This window comes from Tupaia chinensis, unplaced genomic scaffold, assembly GCF_000334495.1.
Source record: "Tupaia chinensis unplaced genomic scaffold, TupChi_1.0 Scaffold000235_1, whole genome shotgun sequence".
Lineage (NCBI taxonomy): Eukaryota > Metazoa > Chordata > Mammalia > Scandentia > Tupaiidae > Tupaia > Tupaia belangeri.
The window spans coordinates 5511418-5526033 of NW_006159713.1; the positions used below are offsets into that span (position 1 = coordinate 5511418).

The window sequence follows — 14616 nt, forward strand, 5'->3', positions numbered from 1 at the left end:
CCTGCAATACACTGGGTCATCAGAAAAGTCATGATGCATTTTTGCATAGAAAGACATAGAAAATACGTCATGACTTGCCTGACGACCCAATATCTCACAGTGCAAGATATTTCACAGCATGAAACATTTGGGATGTTCACTGGAAATAGTTCCATTATCATATTTAAAAAGGACAGAGAAATGTCACCATTAAAACAGACAAACTAGGAACACATTTACAAACCAAGAATATAACATTTTATTCATTTCCAGATAATGAGTATTCCATAGCATATACATATATTTAGAGAATATATAAAACAAAGAATAAACCGTAGGAAGAAATATTGGTCTGAAATTGCCTTTTGGGGACCTTTAATTCTTTAAGTTCATGGTAAATGTATCTCCCCCCACACTGGGGCAGGCAGCGGGGTCAACTCCAGCATTCACCCATCACTCACAGGACTGCTTACCCTTCACTGTACTTACAGCACAAATACGGAGTTACGGCCTGGTCGCTGGTGTCCATGACAAGAGACACCAAGTAGGAAATAAAAGAACCATAGCACAGTGAGCTAATATAAATATGTTTTTTGCATTGTCCTCCAGATAGTTTCCTTTTTAAACTAAGAGTCCCATCCTGGGTCCATCTCTTGAGCTGTATCCCAGTTATTGCTGGAGGGGAAAAACAGAAAAGAGTTATCAGCTGGGGTTATTAGAAAACAGATGGTTCCTAGCTCTGGTGACATCCGAACAGACACTGGGCTGTGTGGATGCATCCATGTCTGCAGTGGGCAGGAATGTGGGCACCCACTCTGTTAGAGCAGACCTGTTGGCTGAAAGGAATTCGGGCTGACCAAGAGGTTCAGATGGAGGATATTCTTCTGAGAAAGCCTATGAGCAGGAAGCAGCAGGATCCCTTCAGGAGGCAGGAATCAGGGTCACTCCTGATCTGGGGCTGATGTCAGAAGACCTACATACCACCTTAGGACACAAAGGTCCTCCCAGGCGTCCCGAGAGGCACTTTCCACTTTCCGGGGACACAGAACCCCTAGTTCACTGACTGGCCCTCTCCTGGAAAGGCTGCTTACCTTTGCCTTGTTCTGAACTGGGAGGTACAGTTTGAACTCTGCTGGCAGTTCATCTTCTGAATAGAGTCTGTCTGAGAAGTAAACCCGTCGTATGCGACAGTTTGCGTGGATCTGCAGAAGCAAGGCTTGTTTGAGGCTAAATTTGATTGTATTTCCTCTTTTCCTGATTCTCGTAGGGGCCCTCTCCTGATCTATCAAGCATCAACACTCGGGTATCTCCTCAGCTTGGCCTAGAGGCTGATTCTGCAAAAGGGAGCTTCTCTGTCTCTGCCCCCATATCTGAGCAAACTCCCAAATATGTCCTGGGCCTTTGCGAGGCCCGAATCCCCTGGACTCCAGCCAGAAACCCAAGCTGTCTGCCACGGGGGCCACAATCCAGCATCGGACACAGCATATTCCCCCATGCCCAATGTGGGGCTCCACCTGGAAAGGTACCTGCACTCTTAGGGTCTCGATGTAATTGGTGCCGTATGCTCGCCGGGTGAAGTCCGACAGGTTGAACTGAATCTGGTTCCAGCCATCATCCAGCCGCATGGGCATGGTACAGATGAAGGGCTTGACCCGGGTGGTGCTCTGGTAGTTGCTTGCCCGAAACCGCCGACGCACATTCTTGTCATCCAGTACCTGTGAAATAGAAGTCGCACTCACTCCATCTCGGAAGAGGCAAACAACCTCAATACGACAAGAATCTGACTCCTACAGCCTGGTTTCCCAAGGCTGAGACCCAGAGGAGAATAAACAGACCACATATGGGCCACGCACTGGATACAGATGGCCCGGAAGTCACAAGTTTATCTTGTTTGTTGCCAAGACAACAGCAGCTGCTTATGACATATGATATACACAGGCTCTCAGACCATAGAATGATTTCATGAAAGTTCTTCCCTTTGAAAAATCAGAAATACTAAAACAGGGAAGAATAACTCAGTATTGGGGACCAGCAGGTGGCATGGTAGTTAAGGTGCTGGACACTTCCACATGGCTAACCACAATTCAAGTCCTGGACCTGGCGTCTTACTTTCTCGCTTGCTTTCTCTCTCTCTCTCTCTCTGATCAAAGTAAAATAAATTAAGAAATAAAATTTTTTAAAAAAAGGAATAACCCGGTATTAAACAACATTCTCCATAGGACAACATGCTAACTCTTTTATTGATTAGATTTTTCTGGGGCTTTCCATTTCTCTAATTAAATATTTTGATTACCAACAGTAAATTTACATCATAACAACAAGGGCTGCACCAAGCTTATAGTAGAGGCAGAAAAGAACACCCACAAAAGGACCAGGACTCTTTGTAGGGCCACTTCCCCCCGTCTGTTAAATGGTTATCTCTTTGGTATGGCCAAGAGCAGACGCAGACACACTCATGTGCACATATTTACCTGGACCTCGAAGGTGAAGTATTTCTTTAGGTTTTTGATAATCATGACGAGGAAAGGAAGTTTAATTCCCAACGTCTTCTTAGGGTCTGCAGGACATGTAATGTATGTGGTGCTGCAGACAGAAAGGAAATAGCAGTAAACACACTCCTTGTCTTTTCCATTGTGGTATGTACAACAATAACACATGAGCCAAGAGGAAAAACTGGAAAGCAGATCTAGAAGACTCAGAATGAATTCCTCGACCCTTAAGTCAGCTAATGCTTTTAAAAAAAATGCTGGACTCAGAAACTAAAGCTGAATACAGGGCTAGACATCAACAATAAAATATCTGGAAAATAAAGTCAGACCAGTGGATCTTAGGAAGTTCTTCTAGTGACAGAAGACTTCAATTCTACTCCAGAAAAACCATCGAATAATAGAAAACCAAAACTAAGACCACAGTGACACTGAAAAACACACCGGCCACCATCCCCCGAAGCTGGTTAAATATTAGTAACACAGTTAATACTGACGTGGTGCACATGGGTCTATGTGTTTCATACATATTTATTTATTCAGTCCGTCTAATAACCTTATCAAGAAGCTACAATCTTATTAACTCGTTCTCTACAGGTGAGGACATTAAGGCCTGGGGGATTAAGTGACTTGCCAAGGTACACTGTAGAGAGCAGAACATAGAGTCACATGGGACAGTCTGACTAATCTGTGCCACTGACCTCTATGGGGTTCTACCTCTCTGTATGTGACGTCTCTTGGAGAACAGAGGTGGCGACCTACCTGACATTTGTTCCTTCAATTTCCAGCACCAGGGACTGGATGTCGTTATCAGTGATTCTTTTGATGTGGCCATTCCGCACCTTCAAGGAGGAAAACGTGACCAGTTAGTGCTAAAATACCAGGCAATGACCTTGTAAAGATTTTGAAGGTGAAATGAAACTATTTAGGGAAAATCAGAGTAGCCCAAGAGGCGTGACAGGAGTTGTGACCCAGTGTGGGGAGGTTTATATGTAAGAGGTATGCTGTCACCTCTATACAGGGTTGTCTACACAACCACCACCTGGGAATCCCAGGTAACCTGGCAATCTGTAAATCAGGATGAATTCTCAGAAAAGAAAGCGACTCCATTTATTGGCTGGCGGAAAAGTCATGACGTATTTTTGCAGAGAAAAACACAGAAAAATACGTCATGACTTTTCCGACGACCCAATAGATTCAGCTAACATTTATTGAGTGTCTCTGTACACTTTCTCTCACTTAACCTTCACAACAACAAAAATAACAAAACGGGCAGTACTGTCTCCATTTTCCAAAGGTGGACCCGCGGATTGCAAATGACAGATCCTAATTTGGAGAGTCAGGGTTTACCAGGCCTTCCACTGCCCCATACTACCTCACACACTTCTTTTTCCAGAAAGCTCATCGGAGCACTGAGAGTCACTGAGAAGGAGAGGGCAACCAAAAAGCAAAACCATTACTCCCCTGGGCTCACTCCCACTTCACGCTCTCTTATCATCTTTTTCCTAATTTTCTTTTTCAAGTATGAATTCAAGTCCTATCTGTGCCCCACACAACGCCTTTGTCAGCGATTTCAGCCCATAAGGACCCCTTTTCTCTGATTTGTTTCTCTGGCTCTCGTTTAGACTACATAATTCAGCACTCCATCCTACACTGTTGGATATCGTTAGCTGTGTACGTAGGAAGTATATAATGAGGAGGAATCAAATCATGAATATAGGTTCTTCCTCTCATAATATTTGGGAAAGAACAAATATCTTGAAGCATTAACCTTAAAAAAAAAGATTTATTTAACTTTGTTTTTCTATTTATTTAGTTTTAATTTGCTATAGAGAGACAGAGAGAGAGGGAAAAGGAAAGTGAGAAAACAAGCCACTAGGTCTGGGGGTGGAACTGCAGTCAGCCATGTGAGAATCCAGCACCTTAACTCCCATGCCACTTGCTGGCCCCCAAGCATTAAACTCTTAAGCACCTAATGTGAACAAAACAGAGACAAACAAAAGCACTTCTGAATTAGAGCTAGACTGCCAGGGCTGAATGCATTGAGACATGATAAAGATAACCAGTCTAGGACTGTACACATCAGAAAGACAAGCACGCGGCCTTCTCCTAGGTACTGGTGGGAAAAACACCGTGCCTAGAAATGGATGTCAGACTGTCATAACCCATGACTCACTCACACCAAGTAAAGTCTCCCTTGCTCACTATTCAGCTTTTTGGTTACAATTTGGCTTTTGTATTTGTGTATAGGGAGGGTCCAGGGTGTTGAGATGGACAGCTGTATTTCTTTTGAAAAACATTTTGCCAGAGGGCACATGCACTCACCAGAGACAGAAAGAGAGGGAAAAGGAGAACCCCCATCTCCATGGGGGATGGCCTCACAGCACTTTCCTCTCCTCTGTTTCTGACTCTTTTCAGGATTTTGAGCATCCACGCACATATACCTAGGGTGCTTTTCAAGGTGCCAGGTTGCAGACTTGAACCCTGTATTAAGAGTTGGCCATAACCCTAACCCTAACCCTGACCCTAACCACCATGCCACCAGCTAGCCCAGTAGTATTTTTCTTTTTTATTTTTAAGAAATGTTTGCTATAGGGCGCATGAGTTTGCCAGAGAGACAGAGACAGACAGAGAGACAAAAAGCAATAAATCCCCCCCACCAAGGGGGGATGGCCACACCACACTACAATCATTTCTCCACTCTCCTCTCGGGATCTTGGGTACACACGGACATACACCCAGCATGAGTTTCAAGCCACTGGGTCTGGGACTTGAACCACAGTCAACTACATGGGAGTTCAGCGATGTAACCATTATGCCATCTGCTGGTCCCAATAGTTGTATTTCAATGCAGATAATCTGGCATTGTTTACAGACATTAGTCTCTGTGAGCGCTGTGGTTGTTTGACCCACTTGTGGGGTGCTTGGTGCTCCCCAGGTGACATCTGACGTTATTGCACACCTTTTAATACAACTCTGAGTCTTGTCTAGTCAAGAAAGCATCAGCTCAAGCAAGCCTAGGGAGAGCTGGTCGGAGTATTTTCTAGCTTCCACAGTGCTTTGTAGCTGGCTAGGCTTACAGTAAGCATTCACATATTTGCTGACTTCTGGAATTTGTCACCCTCGGAGTTGGCACACATGAATAGATTCGAAGAAGATTTTTAAGAATTTTGTGGATGACATATCCACTCAGGACTATTACAGAAAGCCAGAGATCCCGGGGTGCATCACAAAGCCCATGAGGCTGCTGCAGGAAGAATGCTTCCTCACAAAACATCCTCTGATGCCCATTGTCAGAGACAGAATGCTGGGCTAGACGGGCCCCCATCCCTGCAAATGTAGCAGTTCTTGGGTTCTCAAGACACAAACATCACATTGAAATGCTTCTCAAACAAAGCTGGCGACATTCAATGCCCTCCTGCTTTGAATTCTGGGCCTCTTTCCAAGGGAGATTAAGAGCACAAAGATTTGGGTCTGTGCAGAACATGCCAACACGGCCTACCTCGTTTCCCACGTGAATGTTCCTGACCAAAGCGGCAACATTCCTCCTATATTTTCTATAAAAAAAAATCGGGCAGACTTATTGGTGAAGGAGGAGTTAATCAAAAAATTACTTCTAAATAATGTCAGATAGCCTCCTAATAAGAGCTGGCTGTATTCCACAAGATGCGAACACAGTTTTAGACCAGTAATGACTGTCAATAACACAACATTCTTTCTTTAAAAGGTACACAGCATACATCATACAGATGGCTCAACTAAACCGATCATGAAGCCATTAGGGGCCAGGACTGCTGTTATTGAAAAACAAGTCACTGGTTTATCTATTATTTTAAATCACAGGCCTTATATCTTACATCCCAAAGTGCTCAGGCCAGAGTCAACAAAAGGCCTCTCTCAGCTTCAGAAAGACCCGCTGGCTCTCATAGGGAGGAAATGGTAGGGAATTTGCCTTCTGCTCGTCTCGAAGTTTATGGCCGATGACTTCACTGGAACACTCCAGCACATCTGACCCACTGGGTCTTTGCAGAAGAAGACAATGCTTTTTACACGGCAGGAGCCAACAGGCTGGGAGCCGGAATAGACTCTGCAGCATTCTGCACCTGCCCCAGAGGCAAGTTCACTGTGAGCAGACTTCCAGTAACTTCCTAAAGAGAGTTCTTTCACTGTCACTAGACAACAACCACATTCACACACTGAATTCCTTCTGAAAGGAATGAATGCATCCCATGTAAAACAGGAGAACCTCAGGAGAAAAGGCAGCTGTTCTGAAGCAAAGGCCATCAGTCTCTAGAATTTTAACCTGGCTGGCGAGACAGACTAAATGGCTTTGCCTGGGAGAGAGTTCAGCCTCCAAAGGACAAAAATACAAATATTCCCATTACATAGGCTTCCAGAGCTCTGAAATCAAGTTAAATAGATTTGCTAGTGCATTGTGTTTCTTTTCTTTTCTTTTTTTTTTTTTTCTTCTTCTTCTTTATTAAAGTCAGAGGACTGCAAATACAAACTCACTGGAAATAAATGGGGGTGGGGAGTATTAACCAAAGATAAGAGCTTCAGGGGGTTGGAGACTTCCCAAAGCCTTTTGTCTAGGCTCTAAAACCAGGATCAAAGGGGAAAAGGGAGTGGGCAATTTGGGAGAAGGCCTTCCAACCACCCTGGCAATCTGGTAAAGGTCTTCCAGGAAGCAACCCCTCTCCTCAGCCCAGCTTCCGACACACACACACAATAATACACGTGTCCTCAGAAAGCATCAACTTCCTTTCCTAGCTCCTTCCAGTTCAGAGGCCATTGGGCAGGCCTGGTTCTGGGATGAAGATCAAATAAACTGCTCATGGTGGGACAAGCAGTTAGCATAATGGCTGTGTTGCTGGACTCCAAGTAGTTGACCGAGGTTCGAGTCCTGGACCCGGTGGCTTAAACACAGTGGGCACGTGTGAGTGCGTGCCCAAGATCCAGAGAGAAGAATGGAGAAGGGACTGCGGAATGGTCATCCCCCCTGGGGGGTGATTTCTCGCTTTCTATCTCTCAGTCTCAGTCTGTCTGGCGAGTGCACGTGCCCTATAGCAAAAACCTCTCCAAAAAAAGTAATAAAATGAAATAAACTGCTCATGGTGAAGGCAGGTTTTATTTTACTTTCTTTTTACTTCCCTCTTTAAATCAGAAAGAGCCGAGTGTTTCTAACTTGAATTTTTTTTTCATTCATGACACATTCTCACTATCCAAGTGTGGTTGTTTTATTAATCACACACACACACACACACACACACACACACACACAAATTAAAGCCAAACTATTTCTCCTCTTTCATGAACTTCCTCATCCAGGAGCTGGAGGTACCCTAGGAACTTCAGAGCCCAGGTTAGGGCACGTACAGACCAGAACGGTTCTCAGCCTCTGTAGACACTGAGGGGACTAGACCTTTCAGCCTGCCTTACGATCATTCTCTTAGGCTTTCCATGGTTGCTGGGGCAACAAATAAAGAACACAGTTTTTTTTCATCTTCCCTCCAAGTAAGCCCCAGGGAGGAGGGTCAAGCTGAGGGAAAGAAATACTACTGGGGGCAGTGGAAGGGGGAGAAGCTGGCCAACTTAGGAGTGTTTTTAAAAATAACACATGAATTGTCTTCATTCCCTTCCCCTCCCCCCACTTTCATTTTTTGGCTCCACCCATTCGCCCTGGCAGGGGCTGAACCCTCAGCCATCTGGCACCCTAGTCTTAATGACACATGTTCCAATTTCCTTTAAGCGGTCAATTCCAGCAGGAGTTTCTGCCCTGGATTAGGCAGGAGCAGGCCGAGGGAGACCCCTGTGGGAAGAACTGGGCATAGCTCCGAACCAGCAGACTCAAAGCCTGGTCCTTGCAGGCTCCAAAGGGTCAGGCTTCCCTTTCTCTTTGCAACACATCACAGGGACTACCCAGGCATGTATCTGAGCACATACGAACAACCCCTTAATTAATACAGGGCCAATTATGAGCGCAGCTAGCCAGTTCCTTCCTAATAGCACCTTACTGGAAAAGCTGTTACTTAGAATAATGAAGAACTTTATCTGAGTGTCCCAGGGAAAAGAAAAGCTTTATTCCTTTATGTCCACATGAGCTTAATTGTACTGGAAATTGCATCAATTCAGCATGAACCAATAAAGTCTGCTATTTTCTAAAGAGATTTTAAATATAGGGCATGGTGTGCTCATCAGAGAGAGACAGAAAGCGACAAATCACCCCCTAAGAGTGTCCCGACCACTATGCCACCTGCTGGCCCAAGGTTTGCTTTGTTTTTAAGAATTATTTTTATTTGTATTATTATTTTTTAATTTGATCAGAAAGAGACACAGAGAGAGAGACAGAAAATGAGAAAGTAAGATACCAGATCCGAGACTTGAATGGTAGTTGGCCATATGGGAGCCCAGCGTTTTAATCACCATGGCACCTGCCAGCCCCCCAAGGTTTGCAATTAAAACTAGGTTTTAACGTGTATAGTATCCTCAACTAGACTGGTCTGAGGTGTATTTAATGTTGGGTAAATTCTCTCTCTTTTTTTTTTTTTTAAACTTTTTTTTTTTTTTTTGGAGAGGTTTATGCTACAGGGCACGTGCGCTCACCAGACAGACAGAGAGAGACATAGAGACAGAAAGGGAGAAATCATCCCCCCAGGGGGGATGGTCATGCCGCAATCCCTTCTCCTCCATTCTCTACTTGGGATCTTGGGCATGCACGCACATGTGCCTGGAGTGAGTTTAAGCCACCGGGTCCGGGACTCGAACCACGTGGGAGTCCAGCAACAGCCATACGCTAACTGCTGGTTCCTGTGTTGGGTAAATTCTCTTTATAAGCCAAATGATGTATAGCGATTGAATGTATAAATAATAATAATAAAATTTTGAAAATTAAAAAAAAATGCTAGGGTTTAAGAACTTTTTTTCTGGAGTGGGGTTTTGCTCATTTTAAAAATCAGGAACAGGGTATAAGCATCTAACACTATCCATTAATAACAAGATTCTGGTTTTAATATTTAGTTCAGGAAACGGAGGAAAAAACAGCTGAGAGAAAGACAAGGTCAGAGGAATGGAAGAAGCTTTCATGAATTAATAATCTCATAAACTTTTTGGATATTATCAGTAATGATTGAAAATTACATGTTTACATAGGCCTAAGTGGAACCAGAACCTCCTGGTATTTTGCTTAGAAACTAGAAACAATGTTTACAATAAACATAAGAGTCCTCTGGGCTGGCTCCCTGAGGCGGTGGTTAAGGCGCCTGGATCCCACATGGCCAACTGCGCAGTTGAGTGGTGGACCTGGCAGCTTCCAAGTCCGGCTTGTGAGTAAGCCCAAAATCCCCAAAAAAGGAAGAGATGAAAGAGAAGAAACTGCACGTGATGATCCCCTGTGGGGTTGCTTTTTCTTATCATTCTGTGTCTTTCTGGCGAGCACACGTACCTTCTGAAAAACAGAGTCCTTTAATAAATATTAAGATTTGTTGGTTCCAGGAATTAAAAAAACTTTAAAGAAACCCCTAATTTCTTTTATGCTCTCACAAAGGTCTCTATTAGGAAACTTAAGTGTAGCCAGAAATACCTTCGGAAGCTAATTCTGGGAGGCTCCATGGCGTGGTAGTTAAGGCAACCAGATCCCACATGTCTGATCGAGCAGTTTGCAACGTGGCTTGAAATGCCAGCCACGGGTGCGTATGTGCCCGAAATCACAAAAGGAGGGAGAAATGGAGAAGGGACTTCTGCATGACCATGCCCTGGGTGTGTGTGTGCGTGTGTGCTTTCTCCTCTCCCTTTCTCTGTTCCTGTCTGGCAAGCACACACTTCCTCTAGGAAAAAAGGAGCTGATTTCTTTCTTTTTTTTTGCTATAGGGCATGTGTGCTCACCAGAGAGAGACAGAGAGACAGAAAGCGAGAAATCACCCCCTAGGGAGGATGGCCACACCACAATCCCTGCTTCTCTATTCTCCTCTCAGAATTTTGGGCACACACACAGATGTGCTCAGCATGTTATTCAAGCTGCCGGCTCCAGGCCTCCAGTCTCAAAGTCAGCCAGGTGGCTGGCCCAGAGAAGCTAATTTCAAGTGAGATGAGCAGGAAGCAGAGATTGCAGGAGTGGATATAAATGAACTTAACTAGAGGGCCAAGGAGGGCTATTCTGAGGAAGTGCCTATGAATTGGGAGGTACTGATGAGGTGGAAGAGTGGGGCCCAGGAGAGGGACTAGTAAGTGCAAAACCTAGAAGGTGAGCGAGAACAGGACTTCTGTGAGTTCAGTAGGAGGCTGCTGTAAAGAGGGGAGCCTGGCGAGGTGAGCCTGGAGGACTAGTTAAGCAAGTGCCAGGCTATGTGTGTGGCCTTAGAGCCACATTAGGGGTCTGAACTGAGAAAGCTAAGGTGCAACGACTAAATTGTTTTAATTTCAGAAAGTTTTGTTTTTACTGTACTTCCTATTCTTAGGTACCTGAAAACTGGGCTCAGTTATAAAGTTACTCCTTATTTTAGTCCTAAGCAAGTCCCTCAGGTCTGTCATATTTGATACCATATGCCATAACTTAAGTACTAACTTATTTTTTTTGGGGGGGAGAGGTTTTTGCTATAGGGCACATGCGCTCGCCAGAAAGAGAGAGAGAGAGAGAAAGTGAGAAATCGCTCCCCAGGGGGAATGGCCATGCTGCAATCCCTTCTCCTCCATTTTCCTCTCGGGATCTTGGGCATGCATGCACACACGCCCAGCTTGAGTTCAAGCCACCGGGTCTGGGACTCGAACCACGGCTGACTACACGGGAGTCCAGCGACATAGCCGTTACGCCAACTGCTCGTTCCACTTAAGTACTAACTCGATGCTGTAACTTTTGCTAAGCATTTTACATACATCTTCATTTACTTTTCTTTTTTTTTTTTTTTTGGGGGGGTTTTCGCTAGAGGGCGCGTGGCCTCGCGACAGAGAGAGACAGAGAGACAGAAAGCGAGAAATCACCCCCTAGGGAGGATGGTCACGGAGCAATTCCTTCTCCTCCATTCTCCTCTCGGGATCTTGGGCATGCACGCACACGAGCCCAGCGTGAGTTTCAAGCCACCAGGTCCGGGACGCGAAACGCGGTCGACTACGTGGGAGTCCAGTGACATAGCCATTACGCTAACTGCTGGTTCCCTTCATTTAATCTTCATAATCATGATGAGGAAAACAAAACTGGGTGGGCTGTTTTAGATCACATAACTAGAACACGATACAGCCAAGATGCAAATCCAAAGTGTCTGACCATACTGAGGCTTCCAAGTAAGATGCCATTCTTCCCTTGCAGTTTAGTGGGTGATACACAATAATTAGGAAAGTGCTCACAAAGCGATATTGAGACCCATAGGAGCACACATGAGCGCTCACTGAAGTTCCCAGTGAAAACAGTGTTTAAGTTGAGCTTAGAAGGATGCAACGGAGTGGGGGCAAGGGGCTGTGTGAGCTTCAAAGAGTGTCGGATAAACTGCGGGTGCTACAAATATTATAAGCAAGCCATACTATACACAAAGTCTACATTTGTAAACTCACTGGTATTGTGCATACAGCATTCACTTCTCATAAGAAGACGCAGCCTAAACAGACAATTGTTTTTCATAGACACCAAATAGAACTTTTTTCTAGGAACTCAGGAGGGAGAATACTAAAATTCTGCAAAATCAAAATAAGTAAAAAATAGGCACCACGGTCAATATGTACTTAATTCATAAAGATCAGGACCATGTCTAAATAAATGTGGATGGTATTCCCTCAAACTGCACCCTTACCACTTTGCCTTCTTCCCTGGGAGCAAAGTAAATATTTCCTCTAACACTGTATCTTCCTAAGTCTATACAATGCCTGTCACTTAGCTATTGCTCAATTAATCTTTGATAAAGATATCAATGCCCGGAGTTCCTCTGACTGGATTAGATACCCAATACTTTCTGAAGATGTAATAATACAGCCGAGAAAAAGTACACATACAACAAAGCCTATGGCTATGGCCCCAAACTTTCTTTTCTCTTTCTCTTGCCCGAGGTAGGGACACGGATGACCCACCCTACACACTTTTCCATCTAGTCCAAATAAAAAGTGTTAGAAACACATAAATAATTTCTACTATTGAGAGGATTTTGTTTGAAAAGAGTGTTCTAAAGGTTTTCTTTGACAAGTCGTCTGTTTAATTTACTCGTTGTAACCCTATCGATCTAACGTTTTTACATGTGTTTGTGTCATTAGGGTACCATCTGACCTCTAGTGGCGTTGTTAAGGGACACTGCACCATGGTTACCCTGCTTTAATATTCCATGTGTAAACATGTTGACTAGTCAAAAAGCTGCAGTTGAAAAAGAAAGCACAGCACAGAACATCACACCTTGAAGGGTTAAATGGCAACCAGAAGGCCCCTCACCACTGGAATTCTTCCCATGTTAGTGGGTTCTATGACTTCCTCTGATAACCTCTGCTATTAGTCAAGCCCCATTAAACTGCCTCACACTGACACATCAGTTACAACGTCATTTCCAAGTTCAGCTGGATACTAAGCCCTCTCACCAAGGCTTCTGACGACCCATAACTGATCCAAGTGACAGCAGAAAAGCCAGCCTCCTTACAAAGTTCCCAGGTATATTCACTCAGGGGTTCCCTTTGTAGCGGTGCAATGTCAGAGTTTGCAATGCTTTAACCATAGTGAACAAAACCATGGAACTGAAAATACCAGAAACACAGGGGAAAAAATTAAGGAAATGCTGTTTTAGTTGTGAATAGAATCATTGAAAGAGAAGAGATGGTCAGATTTTTCACAGCTGCATGAGTGGCAAAGCCAAGGCAGGGGGAGGTCTCTGTCTGATCTGCAGTTACCGATGGCAGGACTCTGGTGTGGGATGCTACGCCCAAACTCAGTACACGCAGATTTTTCGACTAGTTTATGGCCGTTCTCAGGACACAGAGTTTCAGAGTGGTGACAGGTAGAGAAAGTCCACGGTCTCTCCCAACCCCTCTGTGGCCCAAAGACGAAATCCAAAGTTCTTGACCTCATTACTAATAAACTGCTTTACTGAGACTACTCCATATTCACCTCTGTAAAAACACCTAGCAAATCACCTCTCCATTCTCTCCTAAGGAGAGCAGTACTAAGGGTATTCTCTAAATCACAGGAGAGAGCCTATCTTAAGTCACATTCAAAAAATGGTACATCTGACTGCCTGAGAATTGGCATGAGGAACCAAATACCAAAGACAATGCAGACCAACTCACAGACAGCTAGATCTTACCTTAACATCTCCAAAAAGAGAACAGGGTCTTCAGTACCATCCAGCGGAGGTCTGAATAAAGATAATGAGGCTTGCCCTTGGCCTTAAGCTTACTAATCCAGACCAGACTGTATCACTAATTCTGCAGTTTTCCTGATGGAAAAACCAGGCACTAAGACACAGTACAGACCCCGAATAAGAGTGTGGTGCCAAAGTCAAAGGCCGCCAAAGGCCACCAAATTCCGGCTGGTTCGGGACCAGTAAGAGGAAGGGAGCAAATGAATGAAACTCAGACATGGCTTGGCCGGGGCTGCTCTGGCTGTGTCTCTGTAAGGGTGCCTGGAACAAAGCCTCTGTGTCTAGCCCAGCACACTGCCTGGCACAAAAACAGGATCGGTAAATATTTGTGGAATCAGTGAACAGTGGATCATTTTACCTGAACGTCCCCAAAGCTCCCTCACATAGTTTATGCACTCTGCTCTAAGACGGGCACCGTCGATCCCATTATATTCCATCATATTCAGGGGGAAACCGTGGCTCAGAACTGAACGACCAAGTCGTCTACGGGGAGGACCCGCTGTCCTAATGTCCTACCCACACCATGGCAGCAGGACACCTACACCCCAGCCAAGCCCACCCTACAGGCTACCCGACCCCTGCTTACGCGATGCCTCTTCCCTGCGCCTTGGCCACGCCAGGCTGGGGACAAGGCACAGCAGCGGCCTCCAGGCCCCAATTCGACACAATTATTCTCGTCCCCAGCCCCCGACAAAGAGAGGCGATGTCCCTGCACACCACCCCTGACCTTTTTGTCCCAGATCTGCAGGGGCTTGCTGCCGATGCTGTAGAGGATGGGGAGGAAGCCGCTCTGGAACGTGTTTTTGAACATCTCGCCGGTGGCCCTCCCC

The 14616-nt window shown here is 45.0% G+C and overlaps 1 protein-coding gene across 2 annotated transcripts in view; it reads right to left on the reverse strand.

Moving 5' to 3' along the window:
• Positions 1–256: 256 nt before the first annotated feature.
• The window catches only part of CFAP20 (cilia and flagella associated protein 20), a 14711-nt gene continuing 351 nt past the window's right edge, over positions 257–14616 (reverse strand). Inside the window, exons 2-7 of one of the 2 annotated variants that reach the window (XM_014587791.2) lie at positions 14514–14541; positions 3228–3307; positions 2451–2562; positions 1506–1694; positions 1071–1181; positions 257–654 (exon numbers count right to left, since the gene is read on the reverse strand). In XM_014587791.2, the coding sequence (XP_014443277.1) occupies positions 649–654; positions 1071–1181; positions 1506–1694; positions 2451–2562; positions 3228–3307; positions 14514–14541 (526 nt within the window). In that variant the 3' untranslated portion in view covers positions 257–648. Of the gene's footprint in view, positions 655–1070; positions 1182–1505; positions 1695–2450; positions 2563–3227; positions 3308–14513; positions 14608–14616 lie in introns of those variants that run through there. The other variant, XM_006148449.3, reaches the window with a different exon arrangement.